The 23,021-nt window shown below is 35.0% G+C and overlaps 1 protein-coding gene across 3 annotated transcripts; it reads right to left on the reverse strand.

Moving 5' to 3' along the window:
- Positions 1-314: 314 nt before the first annotated feature.
- On the reverse strand, positions 315-22,562 carry LOC130646946 (von Willebrand factor D and EGF domain-containing protein-like). Of its 3 annotated transcripts, none has more exons than XM_057452624.1 (20): positions 17,149-22,562; positions 16,111-16,401; positions 9,638-9,811; positions 8,381-8,584; positions 7,601-7,663; positions 7,162-7,409; positions 6,752-6,841; positions 6,038-6,361; positions 5,773-5,910; positions 5,270-5,455; positions 4,646-4,875; positions 4,071-4,264; positions 3,479-3,756; positions 3,090-3,327; positions 2,832-2,968; positions 1,900-2,166; positions 1,694-1,808; positions 1,046-1,400; positions 887-927; positions 315-730 (listed from the first exon to the last, which is right to left on the reverse strand). In XM_057452624.1, the coding sequence occupies exons 1-20, from the start codon at positions 17,510-17,512 to the stop codon at positions 417-419; spliced, it is 4,251 nt and encodes a 1,416-aa protein (XP_057308607.1). In that variant the 5' UTR covers positions 17,513-22,562; the 3' UTR covers positions 315-416. The 3 variants fall into 3 exon arrangements, with proteins under 3 accessions (XP_057308607.1, XP_057308608.1, XP_057308609.1); XM_057452625.1 differs by lacking the exons at positions 16,111-16,401; positions 17,149-22,562 and adding exons at positions 11,095-11,373; positions 13,891-14,057; XM_057452626.1 differs by lacking the exons at positions 16,111-16,401; positions 17,149-22,562 and adding an exon at positions 13,891-14,053.
- Between the last annotated feature and the right edge of the window lie 459 nt (positions 22,563-23,021).

The raw sequence follows: 23,021 nt of genomic DNA on the forward strand, positions 1-23,021 counted from the left end.
AATATGTGAAGCCGTAATAGCATTGTTACCGTAATTAAATCACGAGTTATTTTAACTTTTTCTCTGGTCGAAACTTTAATTTCCATGGCCTTTTACCGCAAAAATAAATTGTGCAAAAGTGGACAAAAATTAATTGCCAAAAAGGCATTAAGACATATCAAATGTAGTAAAAAAATATTCTCTTCGCTTGAAGTCGTGATCAAGTAACTTTGACGGAAATACGGTCTGGGGACGAGCTTATGAATTAAAGAAGAGTTATGGTCACGATCCTTTGTTTATTCAAAGAACAGCCGTTACGAAAAAAAAAGCCAACGAAAGAACGACATATCATTGTGTATAATATTTCGAGGATCCGCGGATCAATAAAAATAACAGATTAAAAAAAACCTTTTTATAAAAAAGTAGAAAATTTATATTTAGTTCACGTAACCGTCATTAATGGAGGAACCACCTTTCTCAAGACCTCCAAACTTCATCTGTACATTTTCATCTTTCGTACGATGAGCGGAATTATAGGCACCAACTACGACAGTTACCATTTTGCCTTTGGCGTTACGTCCAGCGTTTAGTGTTAAGTCCTTCGCAGATTTTAAATTGATTGGTTTGTTTTTTTTCTTTAAAACATACACTATGACACCGGCAATGATGGTTACGATAACAACAATAACAACAATAATGGCAACCACAGCTATGGTAACTGTGTCAGAAGAATCTTCACTGGTTTGACTGCCTATAATAGAGAAAAAACATTACGGCGAATTAAGTGGTTTCATTAATATCCACTTGTTTCATTAGAGGATTGGAAAATACATGTTCTCTCTAAATTATAACACACGTGGCCACTACAGTTGTAATAATTATTAACGCGAGTGTAACTACGACTTACTTTTTATTCTGCAAATTCTTCCATCGATAGGTTCATCACATCTAAAAGCGAAAAAAAAAATAGTTTTAAACAAATTGTGATAGCGGAGGCCAAAAACAAACATGGTATAGAATTAACTTAATAGTAAAATTACTTTTTAGTATGTTAACAAAAACTCACCCTTCTCCTTTGCAGCCTGAAGGACATTGACAAACACCTTGAGTTCCTTTCCAAACACAAATACCGCCATTGCGCCCTTCACAAATACAGGATTTCACATCCGCCATAAACTTCTGCGTAGCGCTTAAACCACACGGATCTGTCACTTGAATGGTAAACTCGTAAGTTTTATTTTGAGTAGGATACCATGTTAAAACACCAGCAGAGGAGATCATCATACCATGATTATTACCAACAAATTCGTATGTCAATCTTTGCTTCTCAGGATCTGACGCAGGGATAACATATCGCCAAGTTTGGGCTTTAAATGGCTTTAACTTCTGTACAAGCGCTTTGAACACTGGTGGTTTGTTTACTAAAACAAAACAACATTAAAAAAATTCGAATTTCATTAGCTTTTTAACATCATTTCCTTTGAAGCATTTATGGTTTTCTAACCCGTTCTTAACGCCTGTGGTTTCTTTTTCACATCGGTACGGCGAGACGAACATATCGCGCCTCGATGTCAGAAAAGATACAAGTTTCCCTTGGGACAAAAAAAACTGTACACGAAAAGGAGAGTTTTTTTTATTAAACCTTTCATGGGATCTTTCATGGGATGGGAAAAGTTAAATCGACCCGTTGCGAAAACAAAATCTTATTTCTTACGTGTTCGTTTGACAAATCCGGTCCTGGTTTTATTCGGGTCACATACTTGGCACCAGTCATTTGGATTCGCATCACCAGGCGCAAAACAATAATTGCTGACTTTGCAAGAATTTTGCTGCAATACAAAATACCGAATGTCAATAATTTTATCATTCTGTCCCTTTATTAAATAATAAACGAATAAATATAATAAATAAATATCACACCTTCCATATACAACTTTTATAATCTTTACCGCAGTCCATACATTTTGAATCATACACCAAAAACAAAGTTTTGTTATGACTGAAATTTGTGCCATCGTTGGATACTCCAATCAAAAAGCCACCAGTGGGTTTTCCGGTTGATCTGGAAGGGTTACCATTAATTTCGACTGGACTCCGTGGCAGCAAGCAACTGATTTCACCGAAGCTAAGAAGTTGACCAACATCAGTGCTTTGACGGGTGGTTTCAACGTATGGTTTATCACTAATCTATAAGTAAAGAAATCTTGGATAAAACCACAAACATATCAAACATACAACAAGCAACAGCTAAGCGAAACTTCCATTTTTTTTAAAAAAAGAAGTTCGTTTTGGGGAAAGGCGTGAAAGAGCAAGAAAACTTTTTCGAGGATAAGCCAGGCCCATTTTTCTTTTCAGAGCAGATCACAAAACCATTTTAATCGGTTTCAACTCATTCTGTAATACATGCGGAATTAAAAGATGAACCAGAGCATACTACTCCGAACGATCGTGTGAATTTTCAAATACTAGTCGTCGGCCTTTATTTACCGCATTTCGTGTGTCTCGATACCATGCCGTTACCATTTTGCGTGACAGAAAGACGTATACGTGTATTTTAATACGGACAAGTCGGTTACCGTGGAAAAATCCACGGGGTCGGCCGTCCTTTATATTACACATTTCGTGTTTCCGTAGCACGGCGTTTCTCTCCCAGACAGACGACAGCTATTATTAAAGAGGGTTCGCCTGTCCTTTAAATTTAACCGTCGGCAACAAAGTAGATAAAAATATATCGTATTTATTATTCGTGTTTCCGTGACATCATTTTCCAACTCAGCGGGGGTCCGCGCAGAGGCAGACAAAATACGGCTACTATTAAAGAGATTTTGAGTTACAAGACAGAGGTTACATACAACAACTTCAGTCATGCGGCATGTCAGACTTGTTGAATCAATAAAATCCATCCCCATCACTCGCGTACGATAACAGTCTTGCTTTCGAATATCACAAAGCCCATTGAATGGTACGCCGAGTAGCGTGGGAGCTTGACCTAAGATATATGAATTAAAATATAGGTTCTTACCGGACGGATAGAGGATCATAAACCGCGGTGGGAAAATGAATGAACAAAAACATTATTTGATTAGATCAGATAGAGAGATACAGGCTACCTTTTTTCAACGAACAGTCAGCAGTAATGTAATCTTTATCACAGACACATGTAGCATTCTGGCAACTTCCACGACCACTACATTCGTTGGGACATACACTGTCACCAATTTCAATTGGGGGTGATACCCCAGATGAACCGTTTTTCCAATACTTCAAATCTCTCAACGTTTTTTCTTCACAGTCAGCGATCATGGTATTGATTGCAGATTCAAATCCAACTTTGTAATCATCAGTTACCTGAAATATAAGCACAAAGCAATAACTAATACTAAACTACTTTCTTCTTTAATTTTTTACAAGTTTATATAGGAACTTAGGTCTTGTAATATGACTGTATATATTATTAACTCCCAAGCAATAACAAGGGAAGGGTTATTTTAAATATTACCTTAACATCAAACACACATTGATCAACGAATTCATTTATGTCGTATCCAGCAATCATCTTAATGCATGCTTTTCCTGCTGTAGAGTCTTGAATTGCTTTTGTGCAACTCGTTTTAGCTTGAGCTTCTGTTTTCCCAGACTTTGTTGGAAAAACCTTCTCGTCGACATTTTCTGTTTTCGGATTGTACGTATATATACCAGTTTCGCCATCATCTGGTAGCACTATGACATTCTCAACAGCAATTGCACGCCGTTTGCGACGCCCACAGTGCTCAGCACCTTTAATCGAATCAACAAAGTATAAACAATGGAGGATTCTATAAAGGGTTAAATTTTAAATCCTTTATGAATTTATTGTTCACGCAGATACCAGTCTTTAATAATAAAAGGTCAACCAATTCAAATATTCAAAATTTAAACCAAAAATTCGCTAGTTATGCGGAAAGAAAAAGAATTCAATGCTGCATGTACTGAGTTTTTGTCATAATTTTATATATAAGAGAAAATATATGTGTCATATCTCCCTCTACATTTAATAAAATTGAGGTGAAAGTTAAAAATTACCTACAACACAAATATTACATCACGTCTACCTGGGAAATCGAGTCTTTTCCAGCCTCTGAAACCTTGTATATATTTCGGGCGTTGTGAATATCCCTCAAAATTACAATTGACACTTCTCTTCCCGCAACAGGTTTCCTGACATGTGCAATAACTTTTCGCACGTGTAGCCAAACACTTACGAGGTCCTCCCTTATAGTAGAACAAACTTTCCCCAACTGTCAATCTAAATATTTTAAAATAAAGGTTTTTTTAATGCCGATAACATTGTCTCTTAAGATCTATCTGCAATTTGGCGATCAACAAACAAAGCAACATTTCGAGAATTGACAATAGTTATTATTTAAAATTTCAGCTTCCTATTTATATAGCAACGAGTCGACACGAAATAGTATTGTATAAACGACCGTAAAAGCTGAAATTTCGTCGACAAAATCCTGATTGAAGCTTTGGAAACATCAGAGTACTCCTGACAGTATTTGTTTTCTTGCAAAAGTTTCTGATGCTTAGAAAAATGAATCCCACAAATTGCAATGTAATAACCATGTACGTTGTTATTATTGCCTGAAAAATACCTTGGAGTAGTGTGCACACTAAAAGCTCTTACTTCCAACTTTCTGTGAATGCTTTTGGAGCAGTTCTTCCTCTTCCCTTTGGTACAATTACGCCGTTTTTTGCAGTCATGTCATTTCCTGATTTGCCATCAAACGTTCCACATAATCCAGTTGTGTTCTTGTAATCATCAGAAGGTAGTTGAACTACAATGTTTGCATAATACCAGTTACGAAACCAACGTTTTGCATCAAATCTCACATACGCACCGGAGGGAAAGTTGAGCTATATCAAATTTTAATTGAAAAATATTAAACAAAAGTAGTAAATAAGACAAGTTGTTAGCCCTTAAAAAATGCTTACTTAAAGTATAAATCGTATTTACTATTTCGTGTTTATTATTTCGTGCGTGCTGTATCACGAATAGGGATACAGTCACAACACGTCCCTTATTATTGAGAAATATTGTATGCTAATAATTTGGATCTTTGCTAAGACACCAAGAAGATATCGACTCTCTGTTCGTTTAAATATTCCCCTGTGTAAACTCTGTCAAATAATTTCAATCTAAATTACCAACCACAAGATATTCTAATATTCCATTGTCAAAAACACTATCAAACGGCCGTAAATTGGTCTACAAAGTCTATATAACAAACATTAATTCCTTTATTCTTACCACAAAACTTTTTCCGTTATTATTTCTCTCAATGGTGGTCCCTTTCTGTGGTTCAACAGTGCTGGCAAATCGTGCACGTGGAATATTATCCCTACACATGTCAACAACGATGACGTCATCACCTTCTCTTACAGCTATTCCACAGTTACACGAAACTGTGTGACAACGGAAAGTTCTGACATGAACCTACGCAAAGGAGACAAAAAAAATGTTACTTTCTATAAGTTTTTTATAATTATCCATAATATCAGCAAAGTACTTTATGCTATTTATAAACATCTTATTTACCAAAAACAATACGCCCCTTTTCTAATTGATACCTCTATTAGAGTGTATTCTATATAAAGCTTCCATTTAATCAGTCAAACTTCACTAGCTCACTCATCAACCTTCTCAAATCAGCTGATAAGTTAACATACTGGTGTATGTTGGTTTTTCATCCAGAAAATATTACACCTTGAAAAAGAAGAAACAAAGAACTTGAACAGGAAAAGTAAAATAACCTGGAACAACCGTGCTCCACTTTCGACCATAACGTAATCGCCAACCAAGAAGTGATTATAATACAACCCATCAAAAGTGCGAATGTGTGGGTCACCAGTTGATGTGCAGCGTTTTGTTTTAACGTCTTTTGTCTTTATCTGAATGGAGAGGTACATATGCAATGTTACGCGTTAAAAAGAAAGACTTGATTTAGGACATTAACATTTGAAAAGAAACGAACAAACGGACGGACAGACGGAAGGACGAAAAAAAAAACGAATATACCAAGACATCCGTGATATTCTTGTAACAATTCCAATCAACAGGATCAACGTGGTCAGGAATATGAATTTTTAAATGCATCGTTTGATCTCCATCATCTACGAAATCACGTTTCGCGACAACTTCCACTACATGAGTCTGACCAGCAGGCCCAGGTTTAAATTTCATTGTGCAATAATCAATAAAATTATCTGTGTTTGTCTGACCAAGTTCCACCAGGACTTCACAGTTCTCAGTACCATCTTGGCATACAATAGGCAGTGTTGACGTTACTGTGAGTTTTCTTGGTTTGTCTTTTTCAGAAAGATCGATCACTTTTGGTGTAATCTGGAATGAAAATGTAAATAAAACGAAATTCAACCATCATTAAGACATCATTAAGATACCGAATATAAAAAACTGTTTATATTTTTTATATTTTAAGGGTATTGATTGACTAATCGGCAGCTTGTTCGCCGTGAAGAGAGTTTTCATAATCTTTAAAAAGGTCCTTAAGTTCTTGTCTACCCCAGTAACGGTCTGGAAAAACTTGCTAATTACCGTAAAAAATTATTTGCGACGCAATTCAAAAATTAATGATAGGTTTTAATTCAAGCTCATCATTTTGATTGATTCGATCGTATGCCCAATGGAAAAAAAATATTGCTAAAGGGGGCTAAGTACTTGCGATCACGAGGCTTACTATGACAGTAGAACAGCATATAAATTCAAACTAACCTTAAATCCTGCAAAAAATTCATTACTTTTTCGTGGAATACTTTTTAGTTTTGGTGTTGCTACGTAATGAGATTGAACTTTACAATAAATCTAAAAAAACATAAAACAGTTAGAATCTTCACCTATGTCATATCATATTTGTGGATATTCTGCAACAGTGCGAATGTTGAAATTTGGTCTATTTTTCCTATAAGTAACGATAGCTCTGGACATAAAAGCAAGTTGAATATTGTCCTTCCCTATTGATATAGGATCATTGGCTCTAAACTTAAGGCAAAGGGAATTTACTTTCCAGAAATATTTACTTTAGGATTAAATGGCTTTAATCACTGAACAATAATAGTCTCCTATTGATAGTCTCATCTATCCTCTCTTCAACCGTTTTTCTGCTTTGTAGCGTACATACTTACATTCTGACCAAGACAAAACAATGCTTTCTCTCCATACTCGTTGTTGTTCTGCAAATATGCTTCATCTTGATCCCCATGAAGAGTATCTTCTTTGTTGATTTTTTTCTCAGGTGGACCTTGGTACCATGTTACGACGTGGCGAATGTGTTCTCCTCGCTCCTTTGGATCAAATTTACATTTAAACTGCATTCGTTTATTTTTAACTCCCACTGAGATGACAGGATCACTTTTTAGTTTAGGATATTTACCTATAAGTGAGAAATTAAAAGACATCATCTCATATGAAGCAGTAATTAATCAAATTAATAATTAAGAAGTATATTCAAATGATATGTGATGAATTAAAAAAAATACCTCCTATCTATACAGATATCATCAAATCAAAATTGCATAGTGATTTTAGCCAATAACACAAACTGTAATTATTAGAAGCACCTACTTGAGCAGCCTGGAGTAAATCCAGTTGGTGATGATTCGCCCTCTTCACATTTAGTCTCTTTTCCTAAAAACAAATCAATAGAAAACAATAAAATCTAGTGTAACAACATTATCCAAGAGAAATATGTATCTTGAATAGAAATTTTATTAAAAAAATAGAGTCGTGGATTTTGAAGGAACTTAGCTTAGACAAATATAAACTCTAATAGTCTAGTAATAGTGAGCTAACGAAACATCCAAATACACAAATTGCATTTCCTAGCTTTTCCTTAAATTGCCATTTCCTCACCCATATGAAAAGATTAGGTAATTATTTACCTTACCTTCTAGAAACAATGCAGTGTAATAATTTAGTGAAATGTTTTTAGTTTTTTAGGTATCTATGTACTGAAATTTGTACTATTCAATAGACACTTTCGAAATACATTCTGCCCATTACTTAATAGCTGCACATAAAGGGTGTTAACCCTTAAAGGACAGGCTGTGTTTGAAACGAATTTCTTTTTTCACTCAACACATAATCGAATTGGAAACTTGATCCGCGATCGGTGGGTGAGGACAAGATCTAGAGAGTTCATGTTTGGTAATGTTGGGTAGCCTAATTCATTTATATTTCTAAAACATCTGTAGCATTTCCTATGACAACCCAGACCTCAGGAGATATTATGGCCCAAATATGACCCTGTTTTTGCCCGATTTCGCCTGGATATTTGCAGGACCCGTACTTTAAAATTATTGTCTGTGCTACTTTAACGAGATAAGATAATAAAAAACCACAAACCGGCGCAATATCGCATTGGACATCCTGGAGTTGGTGGAAGATAATAAACAAAATATTCTTTTCCATTCTTTGAACATTTTTTCACTCTCACTTCCCAAATTCTGGAGCAGCAAATTGTACCTGCTCGCAAACATGCTTTCATTTTTTTTGTTTCTCCTACTGTTGTTGGGTTTGTTCCATCCAACCAGACTGAACCCTTGGAACCTAAAAGAATAATATTTAGATTCAATTTATAATAAAATCATATCACATGTATTTTAGAAGTTCTTTTAATGTCAGTTATATGTGATAATATGATCTAAAACTGTTTATAGTTAGTTCAATCAGGAAGTCTGTGGACAAGGGGAAATAATACATCTTTGCTTTGCTAAAACATATTGTTCATCAAATTAAAGATGTCTAAAAAACTGATATAATTTCTTAAATACGTATTGATTATATAAAAATAACTTTTGTTATTTAATAATGGTCCTTAAAAAGTTGGTTTTTGAACTCTGGTATATTACCATGCGACTGTAATTCCCGCTATATTGCGAAAAAGTTCACGATTCTTTTTTTAAGGTTAAATTAAATCCATGATTTATTTGATACATGTACATACCTTGCTTTTAACTCAAACTTTCTAATAAAATAAACGTCAAACCTTTTGAACAACCTAACTAGCTATATCCTTTAAAATTTTGCATAGAAACATATCAGTTTATTGTATATAAAGACAGTATAAGCAAGAACAATAACTTTAAAGTATTTTTAGTTTATTAATTACCTTCTTAAAGCTATTCGGTCCGGAGGGGGGGGATCCCTTCCCCCCGTCATAGTATGTTCGTAAAACCCCGGACCGAACAGGGTTAAAGCTAGTAACGTAGCATTTTAACAAATACGTTGTCTCTGTTTACTGATATTTAATATACTTTACAGACCGTAACTTATTTTATCGCCAAAAAAAAAAACTACAGGAAATTTTTTCTTAAAAAAAAAATAAAATAAAAAAGTAGCAAATTCATCATAAAAAATTAATTATTCATAAACAGGTTGTCTAGACGTCTATGTGATTCTAAAGTTTGTATCATTTCTTGCACCTTGACTTTTTGTGAGTTTTACGTTTATTACACGCCATTTCTTAAAATGTGCGGAATCGAGCTTATTGGATCATTTCGTAGCCTTTTTAAACACGAAAAGACATGTACAGAGAGATTCACTCTGCACTTTGAATCTTTTATGAGCTGTATCTTCTATCTAAAAAACTAGAACACCTACCGCAACCGTATTTTGGTGGACAAGAAGTCGGCATTTCCCCACCAGCTCCACTGGTGAAACGATACCACGTTGCTAGCCATTTACGATCGCATGTTGTGGCGTGACTTGAAGATGGAAGCTTGTAGCCAATACTTCTTTGATAGTTGTCAACTGCAGTATAATCAGCGCAAGGTTCTAAAAAAAATTAAAAAAAAACGTTTCTCTATAATATTGCTGAGTCTCCTTTTTATTCTCCAATAAAAACGAAAACTATTTTAACAAATCATTTAAAAGATCATGTGTATTGCAGTAAGCCGTAAACACGTACGCCTGGAAGATTTAGCGAATAATGAATTTTGATCATTGTATCTTTCAGGAATTATTACGTTTTGGATAAGTTTTAAAAATTAGGATTGAAAATTTACAACATATTTTTTATGTCCATACGCAAGATAAAATTATAATAATGCAAGGTTTGGAATTTGAAATTAATTACTTCATTTAATTTGACTGTCCCATTCACCCTACATTGTATACATACATACATAGATTGTGCATTATCCAAGTCGTGTCAGATTTGTATGAAAATTGAGTTGATGGTTATTCTGCAAGTGTTTTCGAACAATGACCAATCTCGTCCCCAGGACTTGTTAGGCTTTTTATATTTGGGCGTCCAAATATAAAAAGCTTAACAAGTCCTGAGAACAAAGTTGAACAATGACTAAATTTATTTAACTAGAATTATGTTGGCAATCGTTTGTTTTACTGTGCACGGAATTTCTACGCAGTTGGGTTTGCGAGACCGTGAGCGGATTAAGGTCTGACTTACGTGGAATATTGAATCAAAGTTATATTAAAAAAAAGTGTTCCTACTTCACCTTAGGTTTAAGTTTTAAAAAATACTGCGAAAATTAGGTGCATTTTCTAAAGTATAAAACTCTACAAGCAAAAAAAATGTTTGTTGTGTTGTAAAAAAGCAAGAAGAAAATGTAGTTAATTTTTAAGAAGCTCCTACCTGCTTTTAGTTTTAAAATATTTACATTTTAAGAACAGTCAAGCCTGTATAATACGGCCACTCTGGTCATTTTAGGTAGGTTGCCGTTTTAAATACATCTGCAAGGCCAGCCTCTGGCAGGTTTTCCTTTCTGTCTTCACTACAGCTTGTAAAAAGCAAGAAACGTTTGAAATTATGCAAACACTGTGATCTCCAAGCACTGTTATCACTTGCATGACGGACCCAACAGGTGGTCGACAGGTGCCAACCTTTGGCAAATGATAGTCTTATAAAGTAGCAAATGACCATAAAACTGGCACTTGTCGGACACTATGGACCAAACGTGGTCGACCGGTGCCCGTCTTATGCAGATGGTATTTATAGTAGGTTTGGCTGTATAAACTAACTTTGGCTTCGTAAAAAACAGCTCACATAACAACAAATTTGTACATATATGTAACTACTTGCTTAAAGACAAACTCACTCGTCGTGAAGCATTCGTATTTAACTGTAAGATATTTAAACACCGTAGGACAGGGATCACCGAACCGACTGTTTGACGCTGACACTACACATCTCTGCTTGTTTTCACAAAAATGTTTAACAACTTTTAAAGAATTTCTGGACCGACATCCAGTCCGACCTGTGTTTGATCCGGTTGGACATATGGAGCGCGAAAGTCGGCCGTACATTGCATCTTTTATTTGAATGATGGAACTTTGCGGACATGCTATAGATTGTGTTCTGCCTTCACATATGGTAACTAGAGTGAAATGAATTGGAAAATTAACCTCGTTTCCATGGCTTTTTGCGTGTAACAACGTAAAAGTAGGTTGTAAGTGACTCCATTCATGATTTCATTCTTGTTGCGAGACAAAAAGCCGTAGAATCGAAGTTGCAGGGCTGATGGAGCGTTGGTTAACGACAGAAGTATTTTGTTACTTGAGCTCATCTGGATTATAATCCTTTTCAATTTATCACCGTTTTGTCTTACAGAAAGTGCAGGGAGAGCTGGCTTAATCAAGCCCCATAGCAAAATCGTTTGGAAAGGTTGAAAGATTGCCACAGTTTGCCCTATGGAGAAATGTTTCAAAATGGACAGCTTTGATCATCTAATCGCAATGCAAATCTTGCTTAGGTGACTTATAGTGCAACCCTAGAAATTTAGTGTAGAAAATCATGACATTGTCATGTTAGCCTTAGGTGTTGATGTGTTTGGGTGTAGTATGTTAACAAAGTTGAAAGATGCAGAAAAATGCTGCTTCTCGTGTTTCTTGTACTTTTGCAGGCAAAAACTTTCGCATTTTTGGCCTTTTTTCGTGAACGGTTTTACCTTTACAAATTTCAAAACAGCAAAAAGTTTTTTCACGGGAAAATTTGTTGTTATCAAAAAACATAATGACATGTGCATGGATATTATTAATACGTACACAATTTCTCCATTTTTTAATCTCTCGTTCTATTACAACCTTTGTCTCTTTTTTTCTCTTTGCCATGCTAAACATTTCTCTAATATACTTATTTTCTCCAGTACTTGTCGCAGCTTTCTTCCTTTTTTGTATTTTGCGTTGAAACAGGTGGAGTGTTCACTACTGTAGGTGAATTCATTACAAAATTTAAAAGATACAGGCTCAATATAACACGGTAGAATTTGAATTAATATGTGGTAGCAAAATTCAGCGGTACATTGGTGAAGATAAAGATAAAAAAAACAATGACGGAACTGATTCTGAGTGGAAAGTTGAAGAACTTTTTTTTACTTTAAACAAGAAAAACAATAAAAATTTAGTAAACAATCTTATTTTTTGCTCATTTGCGAAAGTTTTTTTAAAGCGAAATAGCCTTATTCTTCCGCAAAATGCGAAAGCTTATTCCATAAATATCGCATTTTTTTGACACGCGAAGGTTTCTTCCCGCGAAAGTTTTTGCCCTTAGGGTACTGCCAAATTGTCAAAACGCGCTTTTCCCGAGCTTTTATAAATCAAGTGTTGCGCAATATGGCCATTACGAACTGAGCGCGGAAAGTATTATCAAAGCGCGTATAAGTTCTTACTCTGATCATAAAAAGGTGTCGTAAAGTGATTCCAAAATGGCGGAGTCACTGATGACGTAATTTGTAAAAATAGTTGTAATATAGGTATGTATAAACCGCAGAAAAACTGCGGGAAATAGAAAATTTGGAATATAACAGCTTTCAATGTGGTTAATAATAGTACCTATAGTAAGAACACTCGATTTATTAAAGTGCGGGAAAAGCGCGTTTTAGCAATTTTATAGTCCTTGAAAAGCGGGAGGTCTTATATTTTTGCGCCTTACAACTTTCTTACTAAACGCATCAACACCTAAGGCTGCTGTGACGAGTAACGTATTTTCTACACGAACTTTATGGAGCCTCCTGAGTGTCTCCTCATAGACTAAATTTTATTGATGAAAAAACAAAAGAAGTTATTATTATTTTCTCTAAAGTTTTGGCGCACTTGGTTCTGCACTAGGATCAGCAGAAAAATCATTCTCATAGCCTTGATGCGTTGCTTATTCCGCCATTTTGAAAATCTCTTATGTGTACATTCAGTATTGTTGTTTTTAAAGATTAATCTTACATATATTTACATATTTGTCGTCTTTTGATTTGAAATTAGCATTAAATATTTGTTTTTTAACGTTTTAAAATCAACAAAAATTTGCGAAATACTTATGGAATACTTTAACCACATCTTTCAGTAAAGTGGTATAATTCGTGCAGCACAACTTTTGATTTTCGAGCAGAACAATCGACTCTCAAAAAGTCTGCTTGAAATTAACTTCTTTACAATAATTTATGTCCAATTGTTCACTGTGTCAACATCAACAACAAATTTTACATAATAAAAAATTGAAGGGGTTGCTTAAAACATTTTTAAGATAAGTGAACAATATGATGGCGGGAGTATTATAACCATTCTTGACCTTGGAGCTTTTTGAGATTAAAACCTCGAAAGTACTACTTTCAAGTTTAATTTAAAAATCTCTGGCGTCCAGAATGCATTATGACTTTTCCACTGAGACATATCATCGCCTCTGCAGCTCCAGTATTCACACTTTTAGTCTCACATCAAGCAGAAAAAAAGAAAGGTGGCTTTTAACCATGAAAACGAGGTTAAAACTATTACACTGTTCATAATAAAAAAAAAACCATAACACAATAATTTTAGACTATCAAAAATAACACAAGAATTACAGACTTCAAAAAAAACCATCTTTTATTTCACTATATATTACGTTACAAATGTTCCACCATTACCTGTGTTATCAGCTTTGGACCAGCCAAAAAGATAAAGCGTTATGATGAAGTAACATCTCATTTTCAGCATGGTGTATAGTTTCTTATATGAAGAAAATCAGTTTTGAATACGACTAACCGGAATGTAGAAAATATCTACTTCTATGCCTCGCAACCGAGTTACAGATCAAATAAATAAATAAATAAATATATAAGCTTATGCAAATATATATATATTGCTGTTTTGTGTGTGCCTTAAAGATTTTTATACAAATAGCACTCATGCCCTATTAAAAGTTAACAGTATATATAACTTGTGAAAGACTGGGTACTAGGGTTTAAGTGACATTGCTTTGTCGCCGTTTTATTGTGGGAAGGTATTAATTTGGGTGGGTTGAAAATTTGAGTTTCTAATTCTTTTCGAGTTTCGTTGAGTCATGCTTCATCTTGTTGAAAGTGACAAAACAAAGCTTAGTGGGTATAAGAGGATTTGGCTGTGTGAGAGATCGAGATAACGAAATCTAATATGAACACAATTCCACTTTGTTGCGACGAACGGACTACTGTGAATTTTTAATAGATTATCGACTATTTTTTTATATTGGTTATATTTTGTTCAAAATAACTACCAGCTTGGAAATAGCGATCCCCTGTATATTTACAACGAGGATGAACCTGGTGCCGCAAATATGCACCACTGGCGAACCAGTATTTTTTTTCGCAGGGTGCATGGAATACCAATGCAGGAAATATTATTGTACAATGGGCAAAATACCATGCAGTTTTTCAAAGGTAAACTTAAAAATGGTTGTGGGATTCCTGCTTTGTGCTAAGGATGCACGAATTAGCAAAGGCCAGATTTACTATGAACTAATGTCGGTGGATTTTTCCCTGGAGTGACAAATACTCCAAAAAATATTACGACATATTTGGTCATGCGCATGCGCTTCCTACTTAGAATCTGAGAGAATAGAACAAGAAACATCATAGAAAATTATTTTGAAAAGCACAATTTTTTTTAACAAGAAACATTTACACGTACTGGCATTGTTGGATGGCTACACTTTGGTGTTGTTTCAATTGGTGAAACATTAGGTGAAACATTAATAACAGGAAGCTTAGATATAGAAAACATCTTTGGAGGCATGTTAAGATGTTTACCGTATCTATTCTATTTGAGTTTATGCGTATATTTTTTCATATTTAACCTATTTTACGTACAAAATAAATAAGATTTGATATAAAATTGGTACGAATAAAAATAATTCCTAGTATCTAACGTTTGTTTTATTTCATGACTTTTAAATGTTCACAACAAGATGTTGTTGACATTACGTAATCGAAAATGTCCATAAATCCGTACTCCCGATGACATGTTACATCACAACTTTGTTTCTTGAAAGTGCTTATCCAGGCGTGTTAAAGCGTTAAACTGATGTTGTTATACGTGAAAAAATATATACTGTTGAAACTCTATTAAACAGACATAAAAATCGGACATCTACATAGACGTGCAAGTAATTCTCTGAGTAGATAGCGCTACGGTAAAGGCTTTATGGGACAATTTCTTATAAAAGTGTTGTACAGCGGGCAGCTATAAGATGGAGATTTTTTAAAATGACATTTTTCTTTTAAATAGATTTTCTGTTAAGTCAACACAAGACGCAGAAATTTTCATAAAAGAAGTACGCACATTGTTTTTTTTCTTTTCGACATTATTGATCTTTTTTGACACCTTTCTTCGGTGTCTCTGTTTTCTTAGGTGGCATATTTAGGCGAAATCTTTATAAAGCGGGCATCTCCATAAAGCCTGAATCTCCATAAAGTATGCATCTCCATAAAGCACTTTTTCCACACACAGTCGTATTATTGAAGTTATTTAGCAGACATACCACTTATCACAAATAAACGATAATGGCAACCTTCTTGTCATATTATAATTTCTGACGTCATAGACAGTCACTTTTTTGGAAAAAAGCACGTGATAAAATGCTAATGATAAACAATAGTCATAGTATTTGAGTCAGCAGTACATAAGGTATTAAAATTTGGATTTGACGTCGGGAATTTATACCCACTCCCCCTCCCCTTCATCTTCTTTATCCTCCATACCAAATAGGGTTTAACGTTTAACTAAACAAGAATGTTCATGTGTTTTTTTCTGTTCTGCTTTTCTTAGATACGTTGTGTGTGAAAAAAAAAGTGTTTCAAAGCTCTACAAAACATGCGTGATAAACCTACCTCCCGGGTTTACAGTCACTGTTTGTAATGTTGGCAAGGTAACGGGACCACCTCCATGTTCACAACAGATACCAGTAAAGCCTGCATTGCATTGACATCGCGTTGCTAAGGGTTTTCCATGGTTATGACAAAATCTGTTGCAAGTCCGAACTTGCAGTAGAGAATGTGGACATGTACGACCGGCTGATTCAGTCACAGTTTTTATTCGAGTTCTCTGTGAAATACCACTGTTCCCACATGGTGCACTGCATGCCGACCATGGCTGCCATTGCCCTACTTTACAGTCCACACCTGGAATGGAATGAGGTCAAAATAGACAAGTTTATTTGTCAAAATCGTCTCTGTAACAAATACGAATTTGTAGGAAAAACATAATCTAGGGAAATTTTATTTGGGACCAACAAGCGCTGTTGGAAGGATATAGGATGAGCTAGATACATTTACAAAATTTAATACAAGTTTGGTGTCACGGTTGACAATTTTCCATACAAGTTCTATTATTTTCTATCTATATCACAGCACAATATTCTCAAGCCTCTTATGATTTGAAAAAATCAGGATATTTCCTAATACCATTGAAAGTTAGTAAAGATAAAGAATATCAATTTTAGTGTAGTGAACCGAGAAACTTAAAAAAACGCAGCCATTGTGCCTTAAAAAAAATATTGAAATAAATGATAATACGGTATTGATATAAAGATCTAATTTTAAATGTCATTTCTTTATTTTTCTTAAATGAAAAAGTTCAGTACAAAACGGATTGTGAATTCTGAATTTTTTACCGGTTAATGGAAAATTGAATAGGCGAGGTACAGTTAATCGAGCAAGCACTGTAATTGTATGTTCATCAAAAGATTTTTCAAATAGGCGAACAACAATCTGTTTCTCTTAAGCGTAGCAAAAGCAATATGACAAGCGTAGGAACGCCTCCGTATATTCAACACCGACATTAATCTAAGGCCAAGTTAGTAGGATCCTACTCTATGTTATGGAACAGCTTCAGGTAGATTTGACAACCCAACCCAAAAGAAAACTGACCGGCAGTGTTATTATATTGAACTTCACAACACCTTCCACCGAATGTTGGTCTGCAAGCACATCCTTGATTTCTTGGTGAACCACCGTTGTAACAAAATCTGTTACACTCTTCAATCTGTGTGTTTGGTGGTTTGCACACACCTTTTACCAAACGCCTTCTTTCTCGTTCACCAGCAGACCCACAAAAGCGAGTGCACGATGTCCAACTGGACCATTCTCCTACAAAGCATCGGTCATTATCGTAGTACCCAGGTGTCTTTTTGTTATAATTATAATTCTTGTATCGACGTTTCCGTTCTGCAGAAGCCATTTTAAAAACACTTCCTGTAATCCACCATGTTAGAACGAATATGTAAATTTTCATGTTAAAATAAATTGTATTGTTTCATAAAATGTTCTCTTCAATCAGCAAATTCGACACAATCCGGTTGCTTGTCCAGTAAGCTGTTATACATTTATTTACATGCCAAGACCTTGCTTTCAAACATTAACATTGAACATTCAATAAAGTGTGGGACAATCGACAAACGACATTCCTGAAGAGTATTACTTCGATTTGTTTACATCGATCAATAAATTGACAAACAAACTTGCTCAGCAAGGGTAAACAACATTTCGACTGTTAAGGATATGCAATGTAATTTAGCAAGTATGTATATTCGTTTGACTGTTAAGCATCTTGGCGCTTTTCCCATTTTTGAAGTTCGTTCAAGTGGAATTCCAATTGTAACGGAGTTCCGTAATTACATATTATTATTTCCTGAAATTATTGTGGAAAGTTGCCATTAAGGAAAAACCTTGTATTATAACGGGAGAAAATTTGTTAGATAAATAATTAAATAAACATTAAAAAAAAAGTTAGTGATTATTATTATTATTTACTAGTCGTTAGCGCGTGGAAAAATCCACGGGTTAGCCCGTCGCAGCTAAGCTACCATTTTGCGTGACAGACAGACAGACGGACGGACGGACGGACAGACGTATACGGGCATTATGATATAGATTAAACACAAAAAAGTTACAATAAGCGAAGATATATAATTACGTTATTAACGAGTTGATAGTATTATTTTGATAAGTAAGCCTGTCCATTACCTTATCTATAAAATAGTGATCAATTTTTTTACCGACGCTTAAATTTCTATTGATCTTATTTTTTGATTTTTTCTTACCGAAGTATGTACCGAAGTGCTGCAAAGATGACGCGTATGTGTAGGTTTACTATCACTACAGACTATGGTCTCCCTTAATGTACGGTTGTTTCCACAATATAGGTTGATGGACTTACAGTGAACTCTGTCTAGAGTGGGCGGCGCTACATAAATTTTCTTCCAAAATTAGCTTACTTTGTGTCTAAAGCGTCCTCTAGATAGTGATATGAACCGCAGAGTGTATCAAGAAACAGATTTTACAAAAAAAGGAGCAAAAGATTATATATATTGTACTATTATATATAATGTGCTATTTTTCCTTCCAGAAACTAAAACAGAATCAAGAGTACACAAAAAAACTTTATAATAATATTTAAGACAATATTTTGAACGCATATCATGTTGCCTTAACTAAAACACAGTCAAACATTTTACAAAATTGTTTGATGGGTGTGTTCGCTATAGAGAGGTCAGTTTTAGAAAATAATGTAAGTTGGAACTCTTAAAATAACGTTTGGCATTGGAAAGTCTCCGCAATAAAGTGTCTCTATGTATACAAGGATTCTGTTATAAGAGTTTGACCATCACTTTATCCAAGGAAAGTGTTTATTGTGAATACATGTTTGCTATAAGAGATGTCTTTAATAAAAAGGCTGCAGCGTAATTTAGAAAATTAAATTTATTGAGTCTGTTGGTAGCTACTTGAGCTCTGGTTGTACGTCATTCGATAATACCTTACTACATGAAATTAACGATGCATGAAATTAACGTGATTCGTCCGTCGTAATACATTAATTTCGTGAAGGTTGATCGTGACAATATTGTATGTAATAAAACTAAGAATTTAGAGGATCAAGAAATTTTAAAACAAATGTTATATTTTATTTGACGTGTTACTCTCACTCACTCTCCTCGCTTTTGCTATCTCGTGTTAAATGGTTAGAAGGAAGCTGGGGTGGTCCGCGCAGTTTTCAATATGCTCAAAGTGGTGGTTAAGTTGAATTTAACCTTTTGGTTAATGAAAAAAAAAATTCGTTGTTTTAGGTGCAAAGGAACGTCGAAGTAAGCGTCCTTTAAATCTACCTTGCACATGTAATCTTTTTCTTTCAACAGATCTTTGAGTAAATGCAAACCTTATATTTTGAAGTGAAGGTAAGGAGTAAAAGCATTTAGATTTTTTTAAATTTATGGCCTGTTTCCCCCATCCTTTTTTGGTACAAGAAATACTTGCTCAGAATTTGGCATGGTACATATTTGGCCTCTTGAATGGCACCTTTCTCCAACATAGCTTTCACCTTCTGATGCACCAGATACGTTTCCTCTTTCCACATTTTTGTTTGATGGGGAGGTTTGACCTGTAGTGGTTCTTTTAGGAAGTCCACCTCCAGGTCTTTCCCAATTTTGAAGGAAATGTTTCAACCTTCCTGATTGGAAAGCTGCCAATTTTCGGAGTTCGAAATAGTTTCAGTAGCAATGGGTGCACATACATTAGTTGACCTATTGGTACAATTTCTGGTGACTGGAGGTGATTTCTGATGCTGTAGCAAGGTGCCAATTCTGTTACGGTAGAAGTTCTTACCACTGAATGTCTTCTGTTGGTTGTAGTTGTTCTTGAACTACTTTGGCTGTTGTCTGTTGACTCCATTCCCTTTGTGTGATGTACTTGTGTAATTTTGTCGCCCCTCGGAACATCCTTGAAAAAAAGGCGCAGAGAGGCCCCTCGGAAAGGGCCGTTTGTTTTGAACTTTGAAGTCGTATTTCTTTCATTTTTCATACACCTCCTTCGACATTTCTTTGCTTTGGCGGTATCTTTGGTGTGTTCACGAATGATTGTCCGAAGAGTTCAGTCTCAAATGGCTTTTCCAAAAGTTTACTCTGTTCTTTTAGCACTGTTTTTGCTTTTGCATTTTCCTGTCCAACAGCGGTGAGGACATTTAGCCTTCGGTTATAGGAAACAGCACTGAAAGCCAGACCTGTTAATAACATGCTCTGTTCAACATATGTCGAAAGTTAATTTGGATCTAGCACACATTCAGGATTGGCAATCGCCTCTTCGATCCTGTACCACACTTTAGTCAAGGGGCCCATTATGTTCCAAATTTTACCTTGAATCCGTCCCAAGGAGTGGTCTAAATTCTGGTCGGTTTTTCTTCCTTTATCCTCTAATAATTCTGTGAAGTAATCATCAGCATGGCTTTTTGAGATTTTCTGGCACAGGATTTTTCAAAAGAATGCTTTTATTCAAGTCCTTCTCCTTTACATATTTGTTAAAATACTTTTCAGCAGAGCTCACCAGTTCATCTGGTCTGGCGGCCATATTGCTCTCCTCAGGAAGGGCTTCAAACCTTTTGCCTCTTGAAAGACAGTCCCATGTGTTGACTATCTTCGTCTTTGTGGCTACGTTTATTTGGTTTTTGAAGCTCATTGGCCTCCCTGGGGTTAGCAGGCTCCATGGTCTCCCCATTGCCTGAAGGCATTTTAGTTTCATTCCCTTCGTCAGCTATACTATGGTGACTTTCATTGTCTGGGCTGTCATCATTATCACTTTTATTGTTTGCAAATTTTTATGAGATTGGAAAGATACAAGAGGATAAATATGATATCAGAAATACAACACTTTAGAAATCGTCTTAACAGCTTCCCGATTAAAATCAACAAGGCAGAGTTGAGTCTGGTTTCCGAAATTATCGAGATTAATCTCGATTATCCAATCTTAGTACGGAGATTTTATGAAAGAAAATTGTACATTTAGATTGGATATAAAAATAAGTTAAATAAATAAAAAATAAGTTAAATCTATTTTACCTAATGACCTAACATTCTTTAGGGTATAAAGACAAAGTTCATACAGAGCTAAGTACATATATAAGATAATTAGAACAATGAAAACATGGTCATGATCGAACATTATTCAATAATTTAAATACAAACTTCATTTTAACAATTCGATAAAATAAATATGTATAAACATAAAACATGGCTACATACTTTTTTTATACCAATTTCAAAATCTAAGCCAGGCTTTCATACTCCTAAGTTGAAACTGCGGCAAGCAATAGCCTTATTTTTAAACTATTAATTTCACCCTGACTTTCTTATAAGACATATCCTGATAAAAAAAGCATGTATCTCTTTAATAATAGCCGTCGTCTGTTTGTCTCTGTGTCCGCGAAAGCCGTGTCCAGTAACGAAGACAAGAAATTTTTAAAATGCGCACCAATACCAAATGCGATATATTTCTGTCCACTTTGTTGCAACGGGTTAATTTATAGGACGGGTGATCCCGTAGATTTTTCCACGGGCTAACGACTATCTATATTATAATGCCCGTATACGTCTGTCCGTCCATCTGTCTGTCTGTCACGCAAAATGGTAGCTTAGCTGCGCAGGTAGCGAGACGCACGCAATGCAGTATAAAAAGGACGGGCGAACCCGTGGATTTTTCACAGGCTAACGACTAGTTTATATTATAATACCCGTATGCGTCTGTCCGTCCATCTGTCTGTCTGTCAAGCAAAATTGTAGCTTAGCTGCGCAAGTAGCAAGACGCACACGATGCGCTATAAAAAGGACGGGACTGGAAAATGGTTTAACAAACGAAAAACTGTGTTTGTATCGGTGTTTAGTTTTTCCCCATTTAAAGTTGGGTAGATCCTGGCCACCATGTTGAACTCAGAAGCGAAACGATCTTTTGGACATGGGACCAGAATGATCTTTTCTGTACTGCACATAGCGCTGTTATGATAATGCTGTAAAATAAGAATAAAATAAAGAGAATGTTCGAATAGAGCGGTTTGTTCTAACTCGAAAAACAAAAGAGAAATAAAGTGAGAAATCCGTAGGCACCTTCTGCATCTTTCTTAGTTTATGAAGGTTCCCCTATAAATTAATAACATTTAATTACGCTGATGTGTTTAACACGGGCTTTACCTAGAAGAGAAGAAAACTTAAAAAAAGGAGCAATAAAAATCCAATTTTAATTCCTTCGATTGTCTTGAACAGTTTGAAATAGTAAATGCTGTGTTTTTATGTGATGTTATTACTTTAAAGAAAAAATAAAATAAGACTAAAGAATCAATTTAAATCAATAAAAAATTGATAAAAATGCCGGTGAAATATACCTGGCTTTTCAATTTCAGGACCCTTGAGTAACATTTCCTCATTGTTGTATTACAGAGTTTCATACCGCGCAGGTCTGGGCACTAGAGAAACGGTTGTAGGGACAAATTTTTAGCTTGTTTATGTTGCACTCGATTACTCCTATTGCTTTCCCGGTCAATTGCTCATAAAGTTTATACCGTATGGGCGCAGTTGAGGCATAAATTGCTAATTTTAGTATATATTTTTTCCTTTATTTATACTTTTCTACAACATTTAACTTATCTAAAACATGGTGAAATGGTTCTGCTCGTCATCCCTTTGCTATAATAACTTTCGAACACAAAATTCAAATGGAGAAAAGCTTATATTTTACAGATTGCCAAGGACCAAGGATTTACAAATGGAGTACCAAAAAATTATTAAAACTGCTGGAGTTAATTGGAAAAACGGCCACATATGTTGTGAACATTGGAGTGCTGGTTATAAAATTAATGAAACTCTTCCTGATGTTACAGCACCCCAGTCACAAATTCCTATTATTGAGCAAAAATATAATAGAGGAAAAAAAGACTTGAAAAAACCCAAAGTGCAGCAAATAAAATGAAAGTTAAGGAGCTAAAA

This window comes from Hydractinia symbiolongicarpus, chromosome 6, assembly GCF_029227915.1.
Source record: "Hydractinia symbiolongicarpus strain clone_291-10 chromosome 6, HSymV2.1, whole genome shotgun sequence".
In the NCBI taxonomy this organism is placed as follows: Eukaryota; Metazoa; Cnidaria; class Hydrozoa; order Anthoathecata; family Hydractiniidae; genus Hydractinia; species Hydractinia symbiolongicarpus.

What these genes read in the sequence shown, in the direction of transcription:
- LOC130646946 (XM_057452624.1), bottom strand. Translation starts at nt 17,512, where the DNA reads ATGAAAATTTACATATTCGTTCTAACATGGTGGATTACAGGAAGTGTT. An exon ending in GCCGCATGACTGAAGTTGTT is followed by an intron (nt 2,167 to 2,831) that starts GTATGTAACCTC and finishes CTTTACTTATAG; the next exon opens with ATTAGTGATAAACCATACGT. An exon ending in ATAAAAGTTGTATATGGAAG is followed by an intron (nt 1,809 to 1,899) that starts GTGTGATATTTA and finishes TTTGTATTGCAG; the next exon opens with CAAAATTCTTGCAAAGTCAG.